At 34.8% G+C, this 17,312-nt stretch overlaps 1 protein-coding gene and 1 long non-coding RNA gene across 2 annotated transcripts in view; one reads left to right on the top strand and one right to left on the bottom strand.

Moving 5' to 3' along the window:
- Positions 1-17,312, top strand: part of Slc15a5 (solute carrier family 15 member 5) — an 86,114-nt gene that overhangs the window by 34,158 nt on the left and 34,644 nt on the right. Inside the window, exons 5-6 of the mRNA XM_046436204.1 lie at positions 465-651; positions 13,237-13,425. Coding sequence (XP_046292160.1) covers positions 465-651; positions 13,237-13,425 — 376 coding nt within the window. The remainder of the gene's footprint in view (positions 1-464; positions 652-13,236; positions 13,426-17,312) is intronic.
- Positions 607-15,868, bottom strand: LOC124087340 (uncharacterized). Its single transcript, XR_006850037.2, has 3 exons — positions 15,714-15,868; positions 5,239-5,336; positions 607-877 (listed from the first exon to the last, which is right to left on the bottom strand). It is a non-coding gene; the product is annotated as an uncharacterized LOC124087340 (long non-coding RNA).

Genomic DNA, 17,312 nt, shown 5'->3' with positions numbered 1-17,312 from the left:
CTAATCTATTTTACTATTAAACTATAGGTTAAAGAATCTATTCTAGACTCCAGTTTTTGCCGTCAGGGTGAAGATTAACATCATTAATACTTTCTATGATATTTTTGCTTTAATGTTTGTGATAAAAACTTATTCTGCTTATTTGTAGAATTTAAGTGATTTGATTTCTTATGTGTCATGCTAAGCACAAAATTAGGTCCACCAGAACTTCATATAGGAGAATTAAGAAGATAAACTAAGTGACAAGAGTTTTCCATAAAGAATCAGTAGTATTGTCAGTTGACTAAACAGAGCTCCTACTGTCACAGATGAAGACCCTTTATCAGCTCATAATTAGGACCATGAAAAACAGGGGAACATCCAACTCATCTGTCACAGAGTACGTGCAAGGGACAGGCATCTTACGCTTTGTTCAAAATTAAACCACTGTCTTAATGCACGGCTGCTTCCTCCCTTCAATGTAGATTCCTTCGGCATATTATCTGCAGACCATGAATTCCAACCTGAATCTGGATGGATTTCTTCTGCCAATTGCAGTAATGAATGCCATCAGCATCCTACCATTATTAGTTCTGGCTCCTTTTATGGAGTACTTCAGCACCTGCCTGTTTCCCTCTAAGAGAGATGGACCATTTCTGTCAGCATGCATTAGTAAGTACAGCTTCCCATTTCAAGTAAACTGTTTGCAACTTCTTTAAAAAAGAGAAAAAAAGCACTCTGCTGAGATCTAAACTAGCTACATGCTCTTGAGTACAGTCAGATTTTCACAAACTGCAAAGAAGGTAAATTTATAAATGATAACATGCAGCTTACCAAATCTGTACCAGACAATCTCATCTCCTCTTGTAACCATCCTTTTATGCCTCCTCAGAATTCACTATTGATAGAAAGAGATGGTAAAATTTCCAGTATCACTAAATGGCCTATCCTTCTTCAATAAGGTAGTTCCTCCTCCTAAGTCAATGCCAAATATGTTCTTAAAAATGAACACAGGCAATGGATTCAATTTTTAAAAAAAATTTCTGAGCCACTAACAAAATTTATTAAAAATTAGTATTATGGGACTGGAGCTTTTACTCAGTGGTAAAGTGCTTGCCAGCATACATGAGGACCTAGGTTCAATCCCTGGCACCACTAAAAACAAGAAAAGAACAGAACTTAGCATTGTGATACCCAACTTCAATATACTGCTTCTCAAAATAGTAACATCTACAGCAATAAATTTCATTTTTAAGTGAAATAATTGAAGACAGAATATCTTAGCTCACAATCAATAAATTATAAGAAAAAATTTTCTGATTGCAGTGGGAAAGAAGGAACTTCAGACCATTCTGATCACATTGTCCTCTGCCTAACAGTGTTTCCTCAGGCACAAGTGCTGGTTCAGTGAAACCAGAATCAGGGATCTGAGTCTCGGGCCCTACTTTACCACTGATCTGCCACTGAGTGACTTTGAATGACTTTGAATCTCTCCTGTATTTAGTTTGCTTATTTTTTCCCTTGTGGCACTCAGGAAGACATTAGTGCCCATAAATAGTCCTTAACACATAGTGAAAGCTCTGTCAATGTTAGCCATTATTACGAGCCATCACTTGCAGGGGACTCATCTAATTGTTTGATGGGCATAAGCAGAAAACAAAGGGAGTTTGAAAACTCTTAGGAAACATCTTACAGTGATAACCAAACATCCTCTACTTGAGAAATAATTCCACTGAGAAAGTCAAGGTTGGGAATGTAGAAGATTCTCTTCTGGTTAACCTGTTTTATTATTATTATTATTATTATTACTAGATCTTTATGGTTATACCCAGAACCTGTTTTCCCTCTCTCCGTCTCCCCGCCACCCATACTCAGTTCTGGGGAATAAACCAGGGCTTCACACATGATAGACAAGTGTTTTACCCCTGGACTGAATCCCCAGCCCCTTACTCTACTGTGATGTCCATACAGTCTTCTGGTTACATATACTTCCTGTTATTTCTGTTTACAGAAGTTACATTTTAGGGTGTGTGCTTCCTGGTGTTTATTAAAGCTATCAACAAGATATTCCAGATCACACCCACTTCTGCATATTTAAAATAATATCTATTCTTAAAGGAGGGTATTTTTTTCTGGATAAAGTTAGAGTTATCTAGTATACTGTTCAATGTTGTTGATGAACTAAATATTCCCCTTCAAAATTGATAATAAGACCTGTTGCACAGGAAAAAAGAAAAACTAGACTCACTTCAAAGAAATTAAGCTATGTTCCACTGGGTACTGAATACTAAATTCAGTTGTTTCTAAGCCTGACTTGATTCATTCATCATTTGCATACTTGTTCATTTATTTGCATAATATTTTGCTATGGGAATATAAAAGTGTGGTGATATGCATCTTTTAAACTAGATATTTGCTTAAGTTTTCCATATTCTGGTTATGATTATAGAAGATTAACAAGTTTTATCAGGACATGAAAGTACAAACCTAGGGTACTTCTTGATACTAATTTACATAATTGAATTAGTCTAATATTAAAATTTCCTTTCACTTTGAACTCAAGTGCCTGAAAATGTGGGTGAAGTATAGAAGTATATAAATTATGAATGAACATATATTTAGGAGTTCCTGGTTTGAACCTATGCAGCTTCGTATGCATATTATATTGAACCTCATGATAAACCATCGTTTAATAGACCAAGGATCACAAACACAGTGTCATTTGAATTCAGGCATTCTAGTTTCCTGTGGCCATTTTATCATCATCATTAAAAAATAGTCCACCACCAGCTATACCTTACTGTTACATTCTAGAAGTTGAGTTATCAATGTTTACTTGAGCTCTGTACTACCCTTTCCAATTAGCACAATGACAGTTACTCCTTATACTTTCCTGACCTTCCATATTCAGTCATTCCCTTCCAGCACTGCCATATTTAAGGGAGGCAGATGGTAAAGACAATGCCAGAGGCTAAGGTTTGACATATGGAAGCCCAGCTCAAACCAAGCCTGAGAGATGAGGAAATCTCACCCAGTTGGTCAAACTACAAATTTCACAAAAGAAAAACTAACATTTATTTTCTTTATATAGTTCATAAACAATGCAATGAAAGAGGGGTTTCTGATTCAAAATATAAAACATTCCCAAGTTCTTCATCTAATAAATCAAAAGTATGTCAAAATACCAACTATTAAAAAATATTTCTACAGCCTTCCAGGTCTATGAAGCCAAAGATTTGATATACTCGAAGTGTTTTATCCAAACTTTATTTTCTTAATACTATGCTTACATAGAATTAAGGTCAACCTCAATTTAAAAATATAGAATTAGTGATACCATTGTGATTTATCCTTTGTCATAATTGGTCATACTTCATTTTAGCCTTTTTCAATTAAAAAATGTTTACACCCTGAGTATTTCCTTTCCTTAACATTAATTAAAATCCTGCAGCATGTGGCATTCAGCAGCTAGTGCTGACATACGCAAATATTAATCTGACTAAAATTAGCCTAATTAAGACAGTTATTAAGTCTTACACAAAGCAGAAATGTACAACACAGTGGGTAGCAATTACTGTGGCTCTTAAACATCATTTAAATTAAAAAGAAGATGAAATATATTCAAATATCTTCAATACCTTCTTTAAAATAACCTGAAAACTCAAATTCTAACTAAAAGTCTTTTATGACCCAGGTTAGTCAAGATGTTGATATCTACACATGACTACTACTACACATCCTACTACTTTGGATTGAAACCAAAATGATTGTAGATGGAAAACTGAGTCAGGGATCATTGAAATTATTATTATTTCAGGCAAAATTATGTATTTCTATATAGTTTTCAAACTATATAAGGTTTATACCCATGGCAAAATAGTTGATAGAAGAAACTATCAAGAAAAAATAGTAACTTATAAATATTTAGCCCCCCAAAAGTTACTCATTTTAATTATCCCTTTTTAAATAAAAGCACATTAATGTTCTCAGTTCTAAAAGTTAACATCAAATTGGATTTAAATTTGAGATGAAGTAGACAATTTCACATAGCACCTGAAGCAGTACTTGATTCCTTATAGAGATACATCAGTGTATCTAATCTCTAGGTAAATGAGCTACCTGTTCTACATTCATAAATTAAAATACTAAGTGAAGCTAAATTTCCTGAAGTAAGTTCCAATGATCTAACAAGAAACAAACAAGAGTAAATAGCTCAGATCAAATATAGAAACACACTGCTAATAGGAAAAAAATTTTTTTAAAAAAACATAGGCCATTCTAACAGTGAACGATAAATATCTTCCCCAAAGGCAGCAAATGCATGTGACAATAAAATCTTAACTGCCTCTTTAGAGTGACTTGGAGACAACAGTGTGTTCTTACATAAGCCAATTTCCTATTCCAGAAATTTTCCAAAATTATAGATCCAAAGGGAATTTCTCGAGTACTCAACAGAATATCATATATACACTTGTGAACTTACGTATCAGAGACTCATACATCAGACTACTCATAAAAACCTCTTAGTTTTCTCAGTGAACAAGTTTAGCCAATATCTAAAGAATCTTAATATATCCACTTTTGAGTATTAGATTTTGCTTCAATACAAAATGGCAAGCGCAACCTTAATGTTTGAATGAATTTGAATTCTGACTTTCTTTTATTTCATTGTGGTCTAATTTGAAAAATTATTGCATGTTAGGGTGATAGAGTAAACTATAAAAGCTTCAAGACTCTTATAGGCTTGTCTGCAACCACCTAGCCAATATTAAAACATACATTATTTATCTGAATATAATGTATCCTTTGGAACCATTGTGCTTTATCTTGTAAATACAGATCTGTAAGAGGTTTAAAATGCTTGCATTCTGATAAACTGCACTATGTCTTGGATGTGTTGTGATTGCATACAAGTTAAGAATTAAAAATGGGTTATATTAAATTTAGGATGGAAGAAAACTTTGCTTTGAATTTTTAAAAAGTCATTTTTCATTGGCACCAGAGTACAATAGCAAATAAAAAGCAAACATTGTTAACTAGATTCTTCAATATTCTTTGCCCTAAAATATCTGGGTAAATGATTGCTGATTCAAATGTTTTTGTTTCCTCCAAAATTCATGTTGAAACTTAATCCGGAATATAAAAGTATTGAGAACTGTGGCCTTCAGGAGGTGACTTACAGAGAGAGATACATCTGTGTATCTACTAAGTAAATTAATCAGATTAGGGGCCTGAAGGTTTATTCCTTTTGCTCCTCACCTTGTCATGTGAGAACAGAGCACTTCGCCTTCTGGAGAAGGAGGCAGCATTCCAGGGGCCATCTTGGAAGCAGAGAACAGTGATCCCAGTCTGCAAAACTATAAGAAATAAATTTGTATTTTTCATAAAATAGTCAGGCATTTTGTTTTCGTAGCACAAATAGAATACAATAATTTAAGCATATGTTTTTTGCTTGAAATTGGAGAACAATCTTTTATTGGACTTTGCTCTATCAGGTTTGATAATGCTCTATGATAAAGCAGTCCTCAAAGTTTAAGGTGTACAGAAATCATCTAGATATCTAGTTTTCATCTAGATTCTGATTCAGTTGTTCTGCAGGAGGTAAGAGGAACTGAGATTCTGCATGTCTAACAAGCTGTCAGGTCATACCTACAGTCTGGTCATTCAAAACACAACAAATTTCAAGAATGGAGGAAAAGGGCAGAATTCTGCTCTCGTGGATTTCACACAAGTATTCAGGCAACAGTGGCCCAAGTAAAACCCCACTATTATCAGGCCAGAGGTAAAATTCAATAACAGTCATAAAGCCAATGACTAAACCAAAAGGTAGTCAATCATTGTAACTCATGGACCAGTTCTGGTCTACTGTCTGTTTTTGTATGATTTATAAGCAAAGAATGGTTCTCATTAGTGAACATTTGCTATTTATTTGGTGATAGAAAATATTAACTTTGAAACCCAACTAAATGGCATTATCCTCTCAAATAAATTATTATTTTTAATATAATTCATAAAAAATTGAGAAATTTATGTTCTTTCCTAATACATAAGTACCTGCCTATCTTTGATTGATTTCACCTTTCATCCCACAGAGTTTAAATATTTATTATTGGTCATTTATAGAAAACAAAAATTATAGACCCAGATCTAAGCTATTGCTAAAAATGCTATAAACTTTCAGGGACAAAATATAAGCTGTTTTATATAGCATAGATGATAATCAAAAATGTGTGATTTTTTAAAAATCTAGATTGCCTTTAATTATTTAGATTGAGGGCTGACTTAGAAAATAGTCATATAATCTAAATTCTAAAAAAGTTTTCCCCTCCATTATGGGAATTAACCCAGGGTGTGACACATGCTATGTATACACTCTACCACTTAGCTACAACCCTGGTCCTCAAAAATCTAAAGAGGAATCCAAAGACTGAAACTTAAATTACTATTGAGAACTCCAGCCCTCTTTTGATACTGATCCCTGTTTTTATGAACTCTTTTCCTAACTGGAAGTCTCTTCTTTGTATCCATGATGTTCTAAAATTGCATGTTATTGTACCTTGATAACGATCTTTTTCAATCACCATACTGTTGACTCATTTGGACTCTTTCAATCAGAAAAAAACATATATATTATTTTATAAAAATAATTTCCTCCCTTCTATTTTGTATTTTCTTTTTGAACTCCTATTGATCAGATGTTGGACCTTCCTAAAATAACCCAAGTCTCTTAACATTTTCTTTCCAAATGGCTACAATCAATCGTATGTTTTTTGTTTCTTTGGTTAATTGGTTGTTTTTATTTCCTTTTGTTCTTTTTTGGTTGTTGATCTAATTTCTTACATGTCTTTGACTTGATCTTCCAAATGGTCTATAAATTTTTAATTAGAACAGTCATATTTGGTTTCTAAGTTTTCTTATTATTCATTTTTCATGGAAATTTATTTATATTCAAATTCTCTGAGAATATTAACTACAGATTATCTCTACTTCTTGTTTGTCTTTTTCATATTGAAAACTCTTCTCAAGTGTCTGATGATCTTCAGTTGTCCACTCATATGGTTTATAACAGAATAGTATGACCAATAATAATATGACTATGAGGATAATTGTATTACTGTGGATAGTATGTCCATGTACAGAGGTAGAAATTATCAAAAGGTGGGCTTCCCTGTAAAATCATTTTTCAGGGAACCAGTCATGTTATTGTAAAGGTAACTAGGATTATGATTTTTAAGTTTCTCTCTCAGCAGTTTAGGTTGTAGCTTTCATTCATTTTGCTAAATCAGTTCTGTTCCTCAAATAATATATGAAGAATTCTTTTCAAGGAGTCACTCAGTTTATTGAGAGAAGATCCCTTCAATCTCCTGATCTGAGAAGATTCCCTAGTGCTGAGAGTGAGGCATTGTAGGTAGAGTGGGGGATTCTTCAACATTCAGAATCATAATTTGTTCTTGTTCCCCATTTTCAGCCTACCCCTTCCTCCTTGAGTCTAAGGTCACACCTAATTAAACTCTGCAACTTCCAGTCTCTTCACTGTAGAAGTAGAGATTTGGGAATCTTGCTGCTCAGTATGCAGAATTTCAACCAATCCTCCCACTTTTCCTTAAGTGTGTTATTCCCTTCCAGTGTAAATGTCATCTAAAAAGTATTTTCAGTTGTTCATTGCCTACTATATAGAAATATAATTCAGGTTGTAGGTTGACTTTGCAACTTGTAACATTGCTGAATTCACCTATTACTTTTTTTTTTTAATTTTTTATTGTTGGCTGTTCAAAACATTACATAGTTCTTGATATATCATATTTCACAATTTGATTCAAGTGGGTTATGAGCTCCCATTTTTACCCCATATACAGATTGCAGAATCACATCAGTTACACATCCATTGATTTACATATTGCCATACTAGTGTCTGTTGTATTCTGCTGCCTTTCCTATCCTCTACTATCCCCCCTCCCCTCCCCTCCCCTCCCCTCCCCTCCCCTCCCCTCTTCTCTCTCTGCTCCCTCTACTGACATTCGTTTGTCCCCCTTATATTATTTTTCCCCTTCCCCTCACTCACCTATTACTTTTAATAGTATTTGTTTTTTACATTTTTAAGAATTTTTTCATATGCTATCATGCATCACACATAAAGACTAATTAACTACTTTTTCTTTAAAAAAGTAAAGAAAAAGAAACAGAGAGGGAGAGAGAGAGAGAGAGAGAGAGAGAGAGAGAGAGAGAGAGAAAGAGACTGAGAGATTCTTATCTCTACTTTCTGAAGTAGCCAGGGTCTCCAAGTTGTAAGCTCCTAAATGATTGTTTAAGGTAACTAGGATTATGATTTTTAAGTTTCTCTTTCAGCAGTTTAGGTTGTAGCTTCCATTCATATTGCTAAATCAGTTCTCTTCCTAATTTAAAAAAATTAATCTCCTGTCCAGTGTTTTCTCTTTCTCTGATATTTTCCCTTTCTAAAATTTCTCTACTATCATTTAACTGGTATTAGGGGAAGGAGACAAAATTGCATGATCACTCAGCCATCTTAACTAGCAGTCTTTATATCTATTTAAATATTGGAATAGACATAAAAATCTATTTTGTTGTAGAGCAGAATCTTGAAACTCTCCTAAACTTTCATAGCTCTTTCCAACCTGCAGAGAACCTTTACCGTTGCATCTCAGCTCATACCAAACTTTGCAAAAGATATCAAGGACTATGAAATAAAGTGACTTGACCACTGACAGCCACACACCTAGCGTGAGTCATACTTGGCTCTGGTGGTAGAGACAATTCAATCAGAGAGATGCTTAGCCATTCTCTAAGTCCTAAACCTGATTAATCATGAATTGAAGAATATAATTGTTGGAGAACTTTTTCCCTTTTCTAAACTAAAAATAAAAATCCTCCAATGTCTCATTCTCTTGGTGAAAACATTTTTAAAATGCCTCTAAATTTTGTAAACAAATTATATAATGCATTATCATTCTAATTGTTTTACTTTATGTCAAAAGATAAGTATAAATTGGAAAAGTATTGAGTTGTATATCCATTGTCTGGGATCATTCAGCTCTTGCACTTTGAGAGGAAAAAAAAAGCCTCAGTAACATAAGTACAAATCAAGACAACAACTTTAATTTCACCAGACTTCCTGTCTTTGGCTAAACCCAATAGTGGTTGTCAAAATATTCCCCCTCTGTTGTCTCTATTTCATCCCTATCCACTTGTTCTCTGCTATCTATCTAACTACTCTATCTAAGTTGCAAAATCAAGATCATATAGTACATATTGCCTCACATTCACCATTCTGTTCCTCAGTCTTCTCTATATTCTGAATATATATGTATATTTTCCTTTTAAGGAGCTTGTTTTATTCCTTGCTTTCATCATCCTCTTGGAGCTCACTATCCTTCTTCTTCTCTCTTGTCTTCTTTACGACATTTCTGTATTATTTGTTTCTTGCTCTTATATCTTTAACTTTTTCTCATCTCTACTGGCTCTTCCTCTCTGCATAGAAACAGAAAGGAGTCTTCACCTCTTACAAAACAGTTTCTTGTCATCCCACTAAATTGTTAAGCAAATTGTTTAGTGTTCTCCATTTCTACACGGCTAACTTCCTAGAAGATTAGATGACACAAACTTATACACATTCACCCCCACTCTTACTTCAAATCCTTGCTTTATGATTTCATCATGGGAGTCCTGTTGAATGTAAATGGTAACCAATAGTCCATTCATCAGCACAGCTGGCTTGTCATATGTTTTCTTATCTTCTGTTTCTCCAGATTTTGAATTTTGTGGTCATTTACTCGTGTGTGTGTGTGTGTGTGTGTGTGTGTGTGTTTTACCTAAGGTAGACCAGGGAACTTGTCTTGGTAGTAAAGTAGTAAACAAAACAAAATCATTTCCAATCAAATCCAATCATTTCCAATTTGTGTTATCTGATCTTCTAGGAAACTTCCAAACAAGTAACTGAAACAGTCATGGTATACATGAACACATTAAAAACATTTCATTTAAAATTATGGTAAATATGGTGGAAAGATGGATATAATGGGGAGAATAACAAGCAGGATCTAATTTAGATTATGAAGTGCATATCTGAAGGACAAATAGGCATTAGACCCATGAAGAGTGGGGGAAAATGTTTTACAGGTAGGAACAAATTAAAGTCCCTAAAGTCAGAAGAGTCTAAGATACACAAGAAAGACAAAGAAGATCAATGAGGCTGAAATATGGTCAGAGAAGAGAAAGTGGCAAGCAATTAGAAAGAAGTAACAAGCACAGGCAAGATCATGTAGGCCATGTTATGGATTAGGGTGTCCTCTGAATCATATGGAGACCTATAGAAGGGATTTAAGCAGAAGAGTTACGTTTCAATTTGCATTTACATGGGATCACTCAGATTGGGTGCTTGATAGGTTAGACATGGACAAGAGTAGAAGCAGGAAGAGCACTTAATATGCTATGGCACATAGTCTGGGTTAAAAATGAGAATAATTTGGCTTAGAATGTTGGCAGTGGCCATGAAGAGAATCAGGTCAATTTTCCATGTATTTTAGAAATAGAATCTACACAACTTAATGATATATTTGGAGATGGAGGGAAGGAAAAGGGACTCCTAATAGCAAATCTAAAGGATGTGAAGGAGTCTGGGAAGAGTGAAGGAGAAGCACTCAAAAGTTCTGTTTGGTATGTCTTCCTCCTTGAAACCTTCCTGATGTTTTATTTCACTAGTTTTATTCTTTTTGCTTGTCTCAAATGCAATTGCTTAGATATTCTCCTCTCTACCTTTTCAATCCTCTCTTTTCTTTTTAGAAAGAAAGAGAGAGAATTTTCTAATATTTATTTTTTTTTTTAGTTTTCGGCGGACACAACATCTTTGTTTGTATGTGGTGCTGAGGATCGAACCCGGGCCGCACGCACGCCAGGCGAGCGCACTACTTCTTGAACCACATCCCCAGCCCCAATTCAATCCTCTCTTGATTTCACCTGATCCTAAAGTCTCACTGTAGCCTCTGGCCATACCATCTGAATATGCCCAAACTCTTCTAAACTTCCACTCTAAGAAAATGATATAATTAACCTTTCTTTTGATTCAAGCCATCTCCAGAGCTATGGTTCATATTTTCAATTGTTTCCTAAGCATTTCTATCTAGAGAACCCCTTTGTACCTCCAGTTAAACCCCAAATTAAATTCCTTTCTCTTTATCTACTTGTGGATCTCATTTACATTGTCAGTACCACCTCTGCAGTCACCAGGACTCTTCCCAATATTAGCATCTGCCTCCTCCTTGCTCCTTGCTTCACTCCTATGGTTTCGTAAGTGGACTCTCCCCCACTCTGTTTCCACCTTCCTTGTGTGTCCCTGAAGTACGTGGAAGTCTTGATTGTATCCCAAGCCCCTTTTATACTTTACAAGATTATTCTTATAACCTCCTGTATTCCCACCTCCAATGTCATTCCCGTTCTATCAACCAGCACCTGACCTTGAGAGTAATCATCCTAAATGGCAAGGCTCATCATTTCACTTGTGTCTAAAATCTTCAATGATTCTATTATCTTCAGAGTAATTTTTAAATTCCTCCAAAGTGTATTAAATGCCTCTATGATCTGACCTCAATCTATCATCTCCCCTGATTCCCAAATAACTTGAGCTTCTCACCATTCTGGAAATTTGTATGATACTTTCACAGCTCTGTGTCTTTGTTTGTGTCATCTGTGATGCCTTCACCTTTTCATATGGAAACCCTTCTTTCCTTAAAGCAAAATGATGTTTTTCACCTCTCCAACTAGAAATGAGTCCTTTTTTTTTTTATATTCCCCCAAACAGTATATGAGTCTGCAATGACTGAGAACAGACTTTCCTTTTATAAACACCACTGTGCCCAGCATACTACCTTGCGTGTAGCAGCAATGGAGTAAATATTAAATACGAAGTGACATATTAGTATTCCTTCTGATGAGTTTATAAAGTGTTAAGTAATGAAGATAAATGCAATTTGTGAGGAATTTTATCTTAAAGGTGATAATTTATGAGACTGATATTTTTATGAATCCTTTACAGAAGAACCCAAATGTCTGCTTCTCTATGAATGGGCCTATACAGAACTAAATTTAAAATAGTGATAAGTAAAAATTCCCTCAAACAGTTTTTAACTGATATTCTTTTTTTAAATATCTTTCATTTCGGGGGGACCCAGTAAAAAGCAGTCTTTGTGGACACATTTAAACGCTGAGATATAATCAAAAATTTACCTACCGGTTTCTCTATCAACCAAAATAAACAAGAAGCTATTTAAACATTAGATTGATTTTTCTGAATTGAAAGCTTTGCCTTATCTAAAATTTTATGCAACTTAGCAAAATGTGACTATCTCTAAATTTCAAGTAAATTCCATCAAGCCAAAGATTGCCTCTGCTCCAATCATAGGATTAAGTCCAGTAATATGAATGATGAATTGAGAAATGGAATGGTCAGAGTAGATACAAACTCTGTAACAAAACCCCTACTCGTTTGCAACCAAAATGTCCTATATAATACCTAAAGGCAAAATAAAGGGAAGAGCAAGGGTGTGACCACTGTATAAGTAACTGCCTGCATTTATACATTTCTCTTCATTAATTATCCTCTTTAAAAATCTCTTCTAAACAAAAGTGTCTAGCCCTCAATTCTGGATTAGCTGCTTTACTTTTTCTGCAAATATTTCTTAGGACAGAAAACTAAGACTTATATGCCTTCATGTTATTTTGAAATCATTTTTTAAATATTAAAACTATGTGAAGAGATAATTTTATTTTAAATTTTCCCAAAATCATTTTGATTCAAATATATATCTATTTTTTTTAATCTAGAATAATATATTTTACCTGGGGATAAAGGTTTAAAACTATTGTTTTAAAATCATAATGGTTATTAATTCCTACCAGGAACCCTTATAATACCAGAACATCATCTTATTTAAATCTCACAACCACCCTACAAAGCAAAGCATCATTGCCCCATCTCAGAGCCAAGGAAAATGATACTGTCCTTAAATAGCTGGCCTGAGGTCATATAACCAGTGAGCCAGGCAACAGAGAGTGAACTCAGCCCTTTCAGAGGCCAGATGCTAAGCACTAGGTGACCGACCATACAACAGTTAGCTGAGTCAGGACATTCCCGGGGGGGGGGGGAGTGTTAAGGAAACATCCCTTGGTGTCAACATGTAAGAAACACTATGGCCTATTACACAGATTTCTATCTCTTCTTTAATTTTTTAAATTATTTTCCTTTAGTTGCTGGAAATCTTTCTGCTGCGTTGTCTGTGATGGTAGCTGGCTTCTCTGAAATACACAGAAAACAATTTCCACCGCTGGAGCAGCCTCTTTTAGGCCAAGTTCTGCCTGTTTCCTCCATGCCCTGTTTCCACCTGGTTCTTCAGTACGTTTTACTTGGAGTGGCTGAAACTCTGGTAAACCCTGCCCGTGAGTAACAATTTTATCAACTCATGTCAAAGACACTGGACCTTTACACAAAGCACTTGGAGACAGGAACAACTGAAGTGGCAGGTGATCTATCACTGCTAGAGATTTCCCCTAGCGCTTCAAACAAGCCTATTTAACACCCTCATTGAAAAAAAAATATATATTTTTTCTTCATTCCTCTATCACACAAATAATAGTTATTTATTCTGCTTGGATATAGATGGAATGAAAGATTTGCTAAACTGATTAGAGGCAATAATCATTTGGTCAGATACAGGACAGGAAGAGGCAAACTGCTAAAACCTAGGAGACAACCTTGGCAGGCTTAAATGAAGACTCTTGTTTCAACCCTTCCCTCTTTCCACTTCCCTCTTCCCTCCCTCTTATTCACAGATAAACTCATACACAGACTCCCTCTAAAAATGACATTTAATGTATTTTGAGAGTGTATAAACATGCAAATGAAATGAATACTTGACCCAATTTTCTTGATGACTCAATGTCTTTAAATTAAATTATACTAGATTAAATGTGATCACTAGTTTAATAAAATAAGTTTATTAAATATCAAGGGTTTCTGTATTATCTAGATTGCTTATATTAATTAAAGTATCCACTTTAAAATTTGTCACAGTGCTTCAGTAACTTCCTGTTTTAAAATGTGCAGCAAAATGTGTCTATGTGTGTTTGTGTGTGTGTGTACATACATCTACCAGTGTGACCTATCATGACTTGTGTTTCTATATTATATTTATATTTCCCTAATTGTAACTCAAGCCCATGTTATACTTTACTGAGAATATTTTTATAACTTCTGTCTTCCTACCTCCAGTAACTCTCTCCTTCTATAACCAGTTCACAACCTTTAGAATAATCATCTACAACGACAATTCTAATCATTTCATTTGTGCCTAAAATCTTCAATGGTTCTATTTTCTTCAAAATTATTTCCAAATGCCTTAAATACATATATTTAATAAATGTGTATTTACATTCAGATATGCATGTATATGACACCAAACAATTCATTTTAAACAATCAAAATAAAATTAAATTTGTATAACTGTAGTCACAAATACATAGGTGCATCACCCTCTTTTTATCATGCTAAATCATTTTATTCCATATGTTTTGCATAAGTTCTTTTGTGACAGTCTATGATAGGAACACCATTTTTTAACAATGCAAGGAATACAAAAGGAGGGTAATTGACTGCCACTATGCAAACTTAGTGATCTTCCCTGATGCTGTTTCTAAAAGACTCTTGGAAGTAGTCAGCCAAGATTTTCTGGGCTACATGTGGAGTAAGGTAGGGAGTGAATGAATACAGGAGGAAAATCCTAACCAGCTTAGCAACAGTGGCTCAGCATACTCACAACCATTGCCAGTTAAAAGGCACATCATGTAATACAAGTCACTCAGTCCATCCTCTTTCAATTACACATCAGGAAACTGAGCCAACTCTGTCATATATTTCTCTGCTACAAGGGACATGAGCCAGAGTAAGGAAGTCTTGGTTTGATTTCCAGCTTTTTACTGACTACCTCGTGACCTTGGGATCTCACTTAATCTCCGAGGTTCTTCTTCAGATCTTTAAAATACAAATAATGACAATTCTTCCTCTATATCACAGCTGTAATGTTTGGATCTTTAGTGTTCTGAAAAGCTCATGTTTTGAAAGCATTATCACCAATACAGCAAGGTACAGAGGTACAGCTTTTAAACAATGATTAGAGCATGGGACTGTAACTTCATTAGTGGATTAATGATTTGAATGGACATCAGGTGGTAACTATAGGTACGTAGAACATGGCTGAAGGAAGTATGTCACTGGGGGCATGGCCTTGAACTATATCATGGAATAAAAGTCCATGGGAATGAGAGGCCATTCCTTGGAAATCAAATGGTATACAAATACAATTACTCTCCTGGGGGCAGTGCAGTATAATGGCTAAGCTCTTTGGTCCTAAAGTTGGACAAACCTGAGTTCAAACTCAATTCTGCCACTGACTAGTGGTATGAACTTAGGAAAATTATTTTGCACTCTTGAGCCTTTTTCATCCATAAAATGAGGAGCTATTCAAAAGACTAGTTCAATATTTCATATGAAGCAAAAAGAACAATGCCTTATATACAAACAGTACTTGGTAATTACCAGTTGTCCTGTGAGTCATTATTATTATCTTTTACATGATCGTCCTATAACTTTCCAACCCTTTGCTGTTTCTTTTTTTTCTTTTCCTTTTTTCTTTTATACCTTAGTTGTGCTTATCAAAATTTGAAATTACCTTATTTGCTTTTGCTGTGTTACTTCCTCTCACCAAGGCTCCCTGAAGGCAGGATGCTTGTCCTCCTGGCTTGTATTCATATTTCTTTGTGTTTCTCTTTCCTGAAAATTACACATACAGAGTAGGTTATCAATAAATATATTTTTATTAAATAAGCCAATGAATGAATGAAATCTGCAGCAATTTCTATATTGTACTATATTTTTTTTAAACTATTGATAATGTCCTACACCGTTGGCATTGAGAAAGAAAGCACAGTGGATCAGTCCATAAATGTCAGTGGACTGCCCTACCAAGCCATGTGGTCATTGGAGATAAGCTACAAGAGAAATGAGAAAAAATTAGAAAACTTTTCAAATTATGTGTTTTGTTTGTTGTAGTTTGTACTCCAGCTGTCTCATTACCCGTGTTTGCTTATTCGAAAAATACTAAAATGTGCTTAACGCTGCTGTGGGAGCCTTAAACACATCCCTAAAATACAACGAAACAAAAACAAAAAAAGAAAGCAACAAAAAAATTTTGTAGAGCTTGTGATATTTTAATGGTTAAGTAGTGGAGAGTAGTTGGAGAGATAGAAGGTGGTAATCAGAGGGCAGGAAGAAATTGAGATTATGGAGTGAGCAGTTACTAATTCAGGACATGGGTTGGAAAATATTTTGTAAAGTGTCAGATAATAAATAGGCTTTGCAGGCCAGTTTCTATTATGAGTATTCAACTATGTCATTGTGGTTCAAATGCAGCCATAGACAATGGGTAACAAATTGCTATAGCTGTGTTCCAACAAAACTTTATAAAAATAAGTGGTGGGATGGACGTTTCTTGGCTAAGTTGGCTGGCCCTCATCTGGGGCACAAGGTACAGTCTGTAATTATGCGTGTAAATGGAGTGGAATCTAAAGGGGTAGAAGACAGTGACACTGGAGGTCAAAGAACCAAGGAACCAAGACTTGGAAGCCTGAAAGTTAGATGATTTCTATATATATCAAAATAGCCAAGAATTAATGCCAGAGCAATACTAGAGAACACAAGACACAGAAAGGGTCTGGCAACTTTGAGAAATAGAGGAAAATGTCCCAGATGGTAAATGACAGCACAAAAGAAAGGTAATACATAATACATTTTGATAACACAAGATTTAAAGCTGGAGTTTTTTTAGAGATAAGAGTCCAAAAGTGATAAAGGACAAACTTCCATTTTCTAAAATTGTAGTATTTTTCCTCTACATGTTCAAAATAACTTCATGAGCACAATAAACATATTTTTACTGTTTAAGAACAACTGGAGTCAAAAAGAATCCCAGCAATGAGTCCCCAGCACCAGGTGCCTTAGGAAGGTAGTTATGGCCCTATATTTTGTGGTCTGCTTATACTGTTATATGGCATCCTTGCAAACAGTAACCAGCTACCACCTGGAGGCACATTTCTAGCTCCTGTTGGCAAGAAAAACAGCTTTCACATATGCTTTGAATTTTTCTTTTTGTGTCCTCACAGTAGAATAGAAATTTCAGAACAGTGACAGACTTGTTGATAATATCTATATTCTAATGGGCTGCAAGAAGTTTCTTGTAGCCTAAAAAATCAAGTTAATGATCACTAAAGTT

Source organism: Marmota monax, unplaced genomic scaffold (genome assembly GCF_021218885.2).
Source record: "Marmota monax isolate L192 unplaced genomic scaffold, Marmota_monax_Labrador192_F-V1.1 WCK01_AAM20220418_F8-fsc00012, whole genome shotgun sequence".
Classification (NCBI taxonomy): domain Eukaryota; kingdom Metazoa; phylum Chordata; class Mammalia; order Rodentia; family Sciuridae; genus Marmota; species Marmota monax.
The sequence above is the reverse complement of the archived record's forward strand: the minus strand, read 5'-3'. Positions and strand labels throughout refer to the sequence as shown.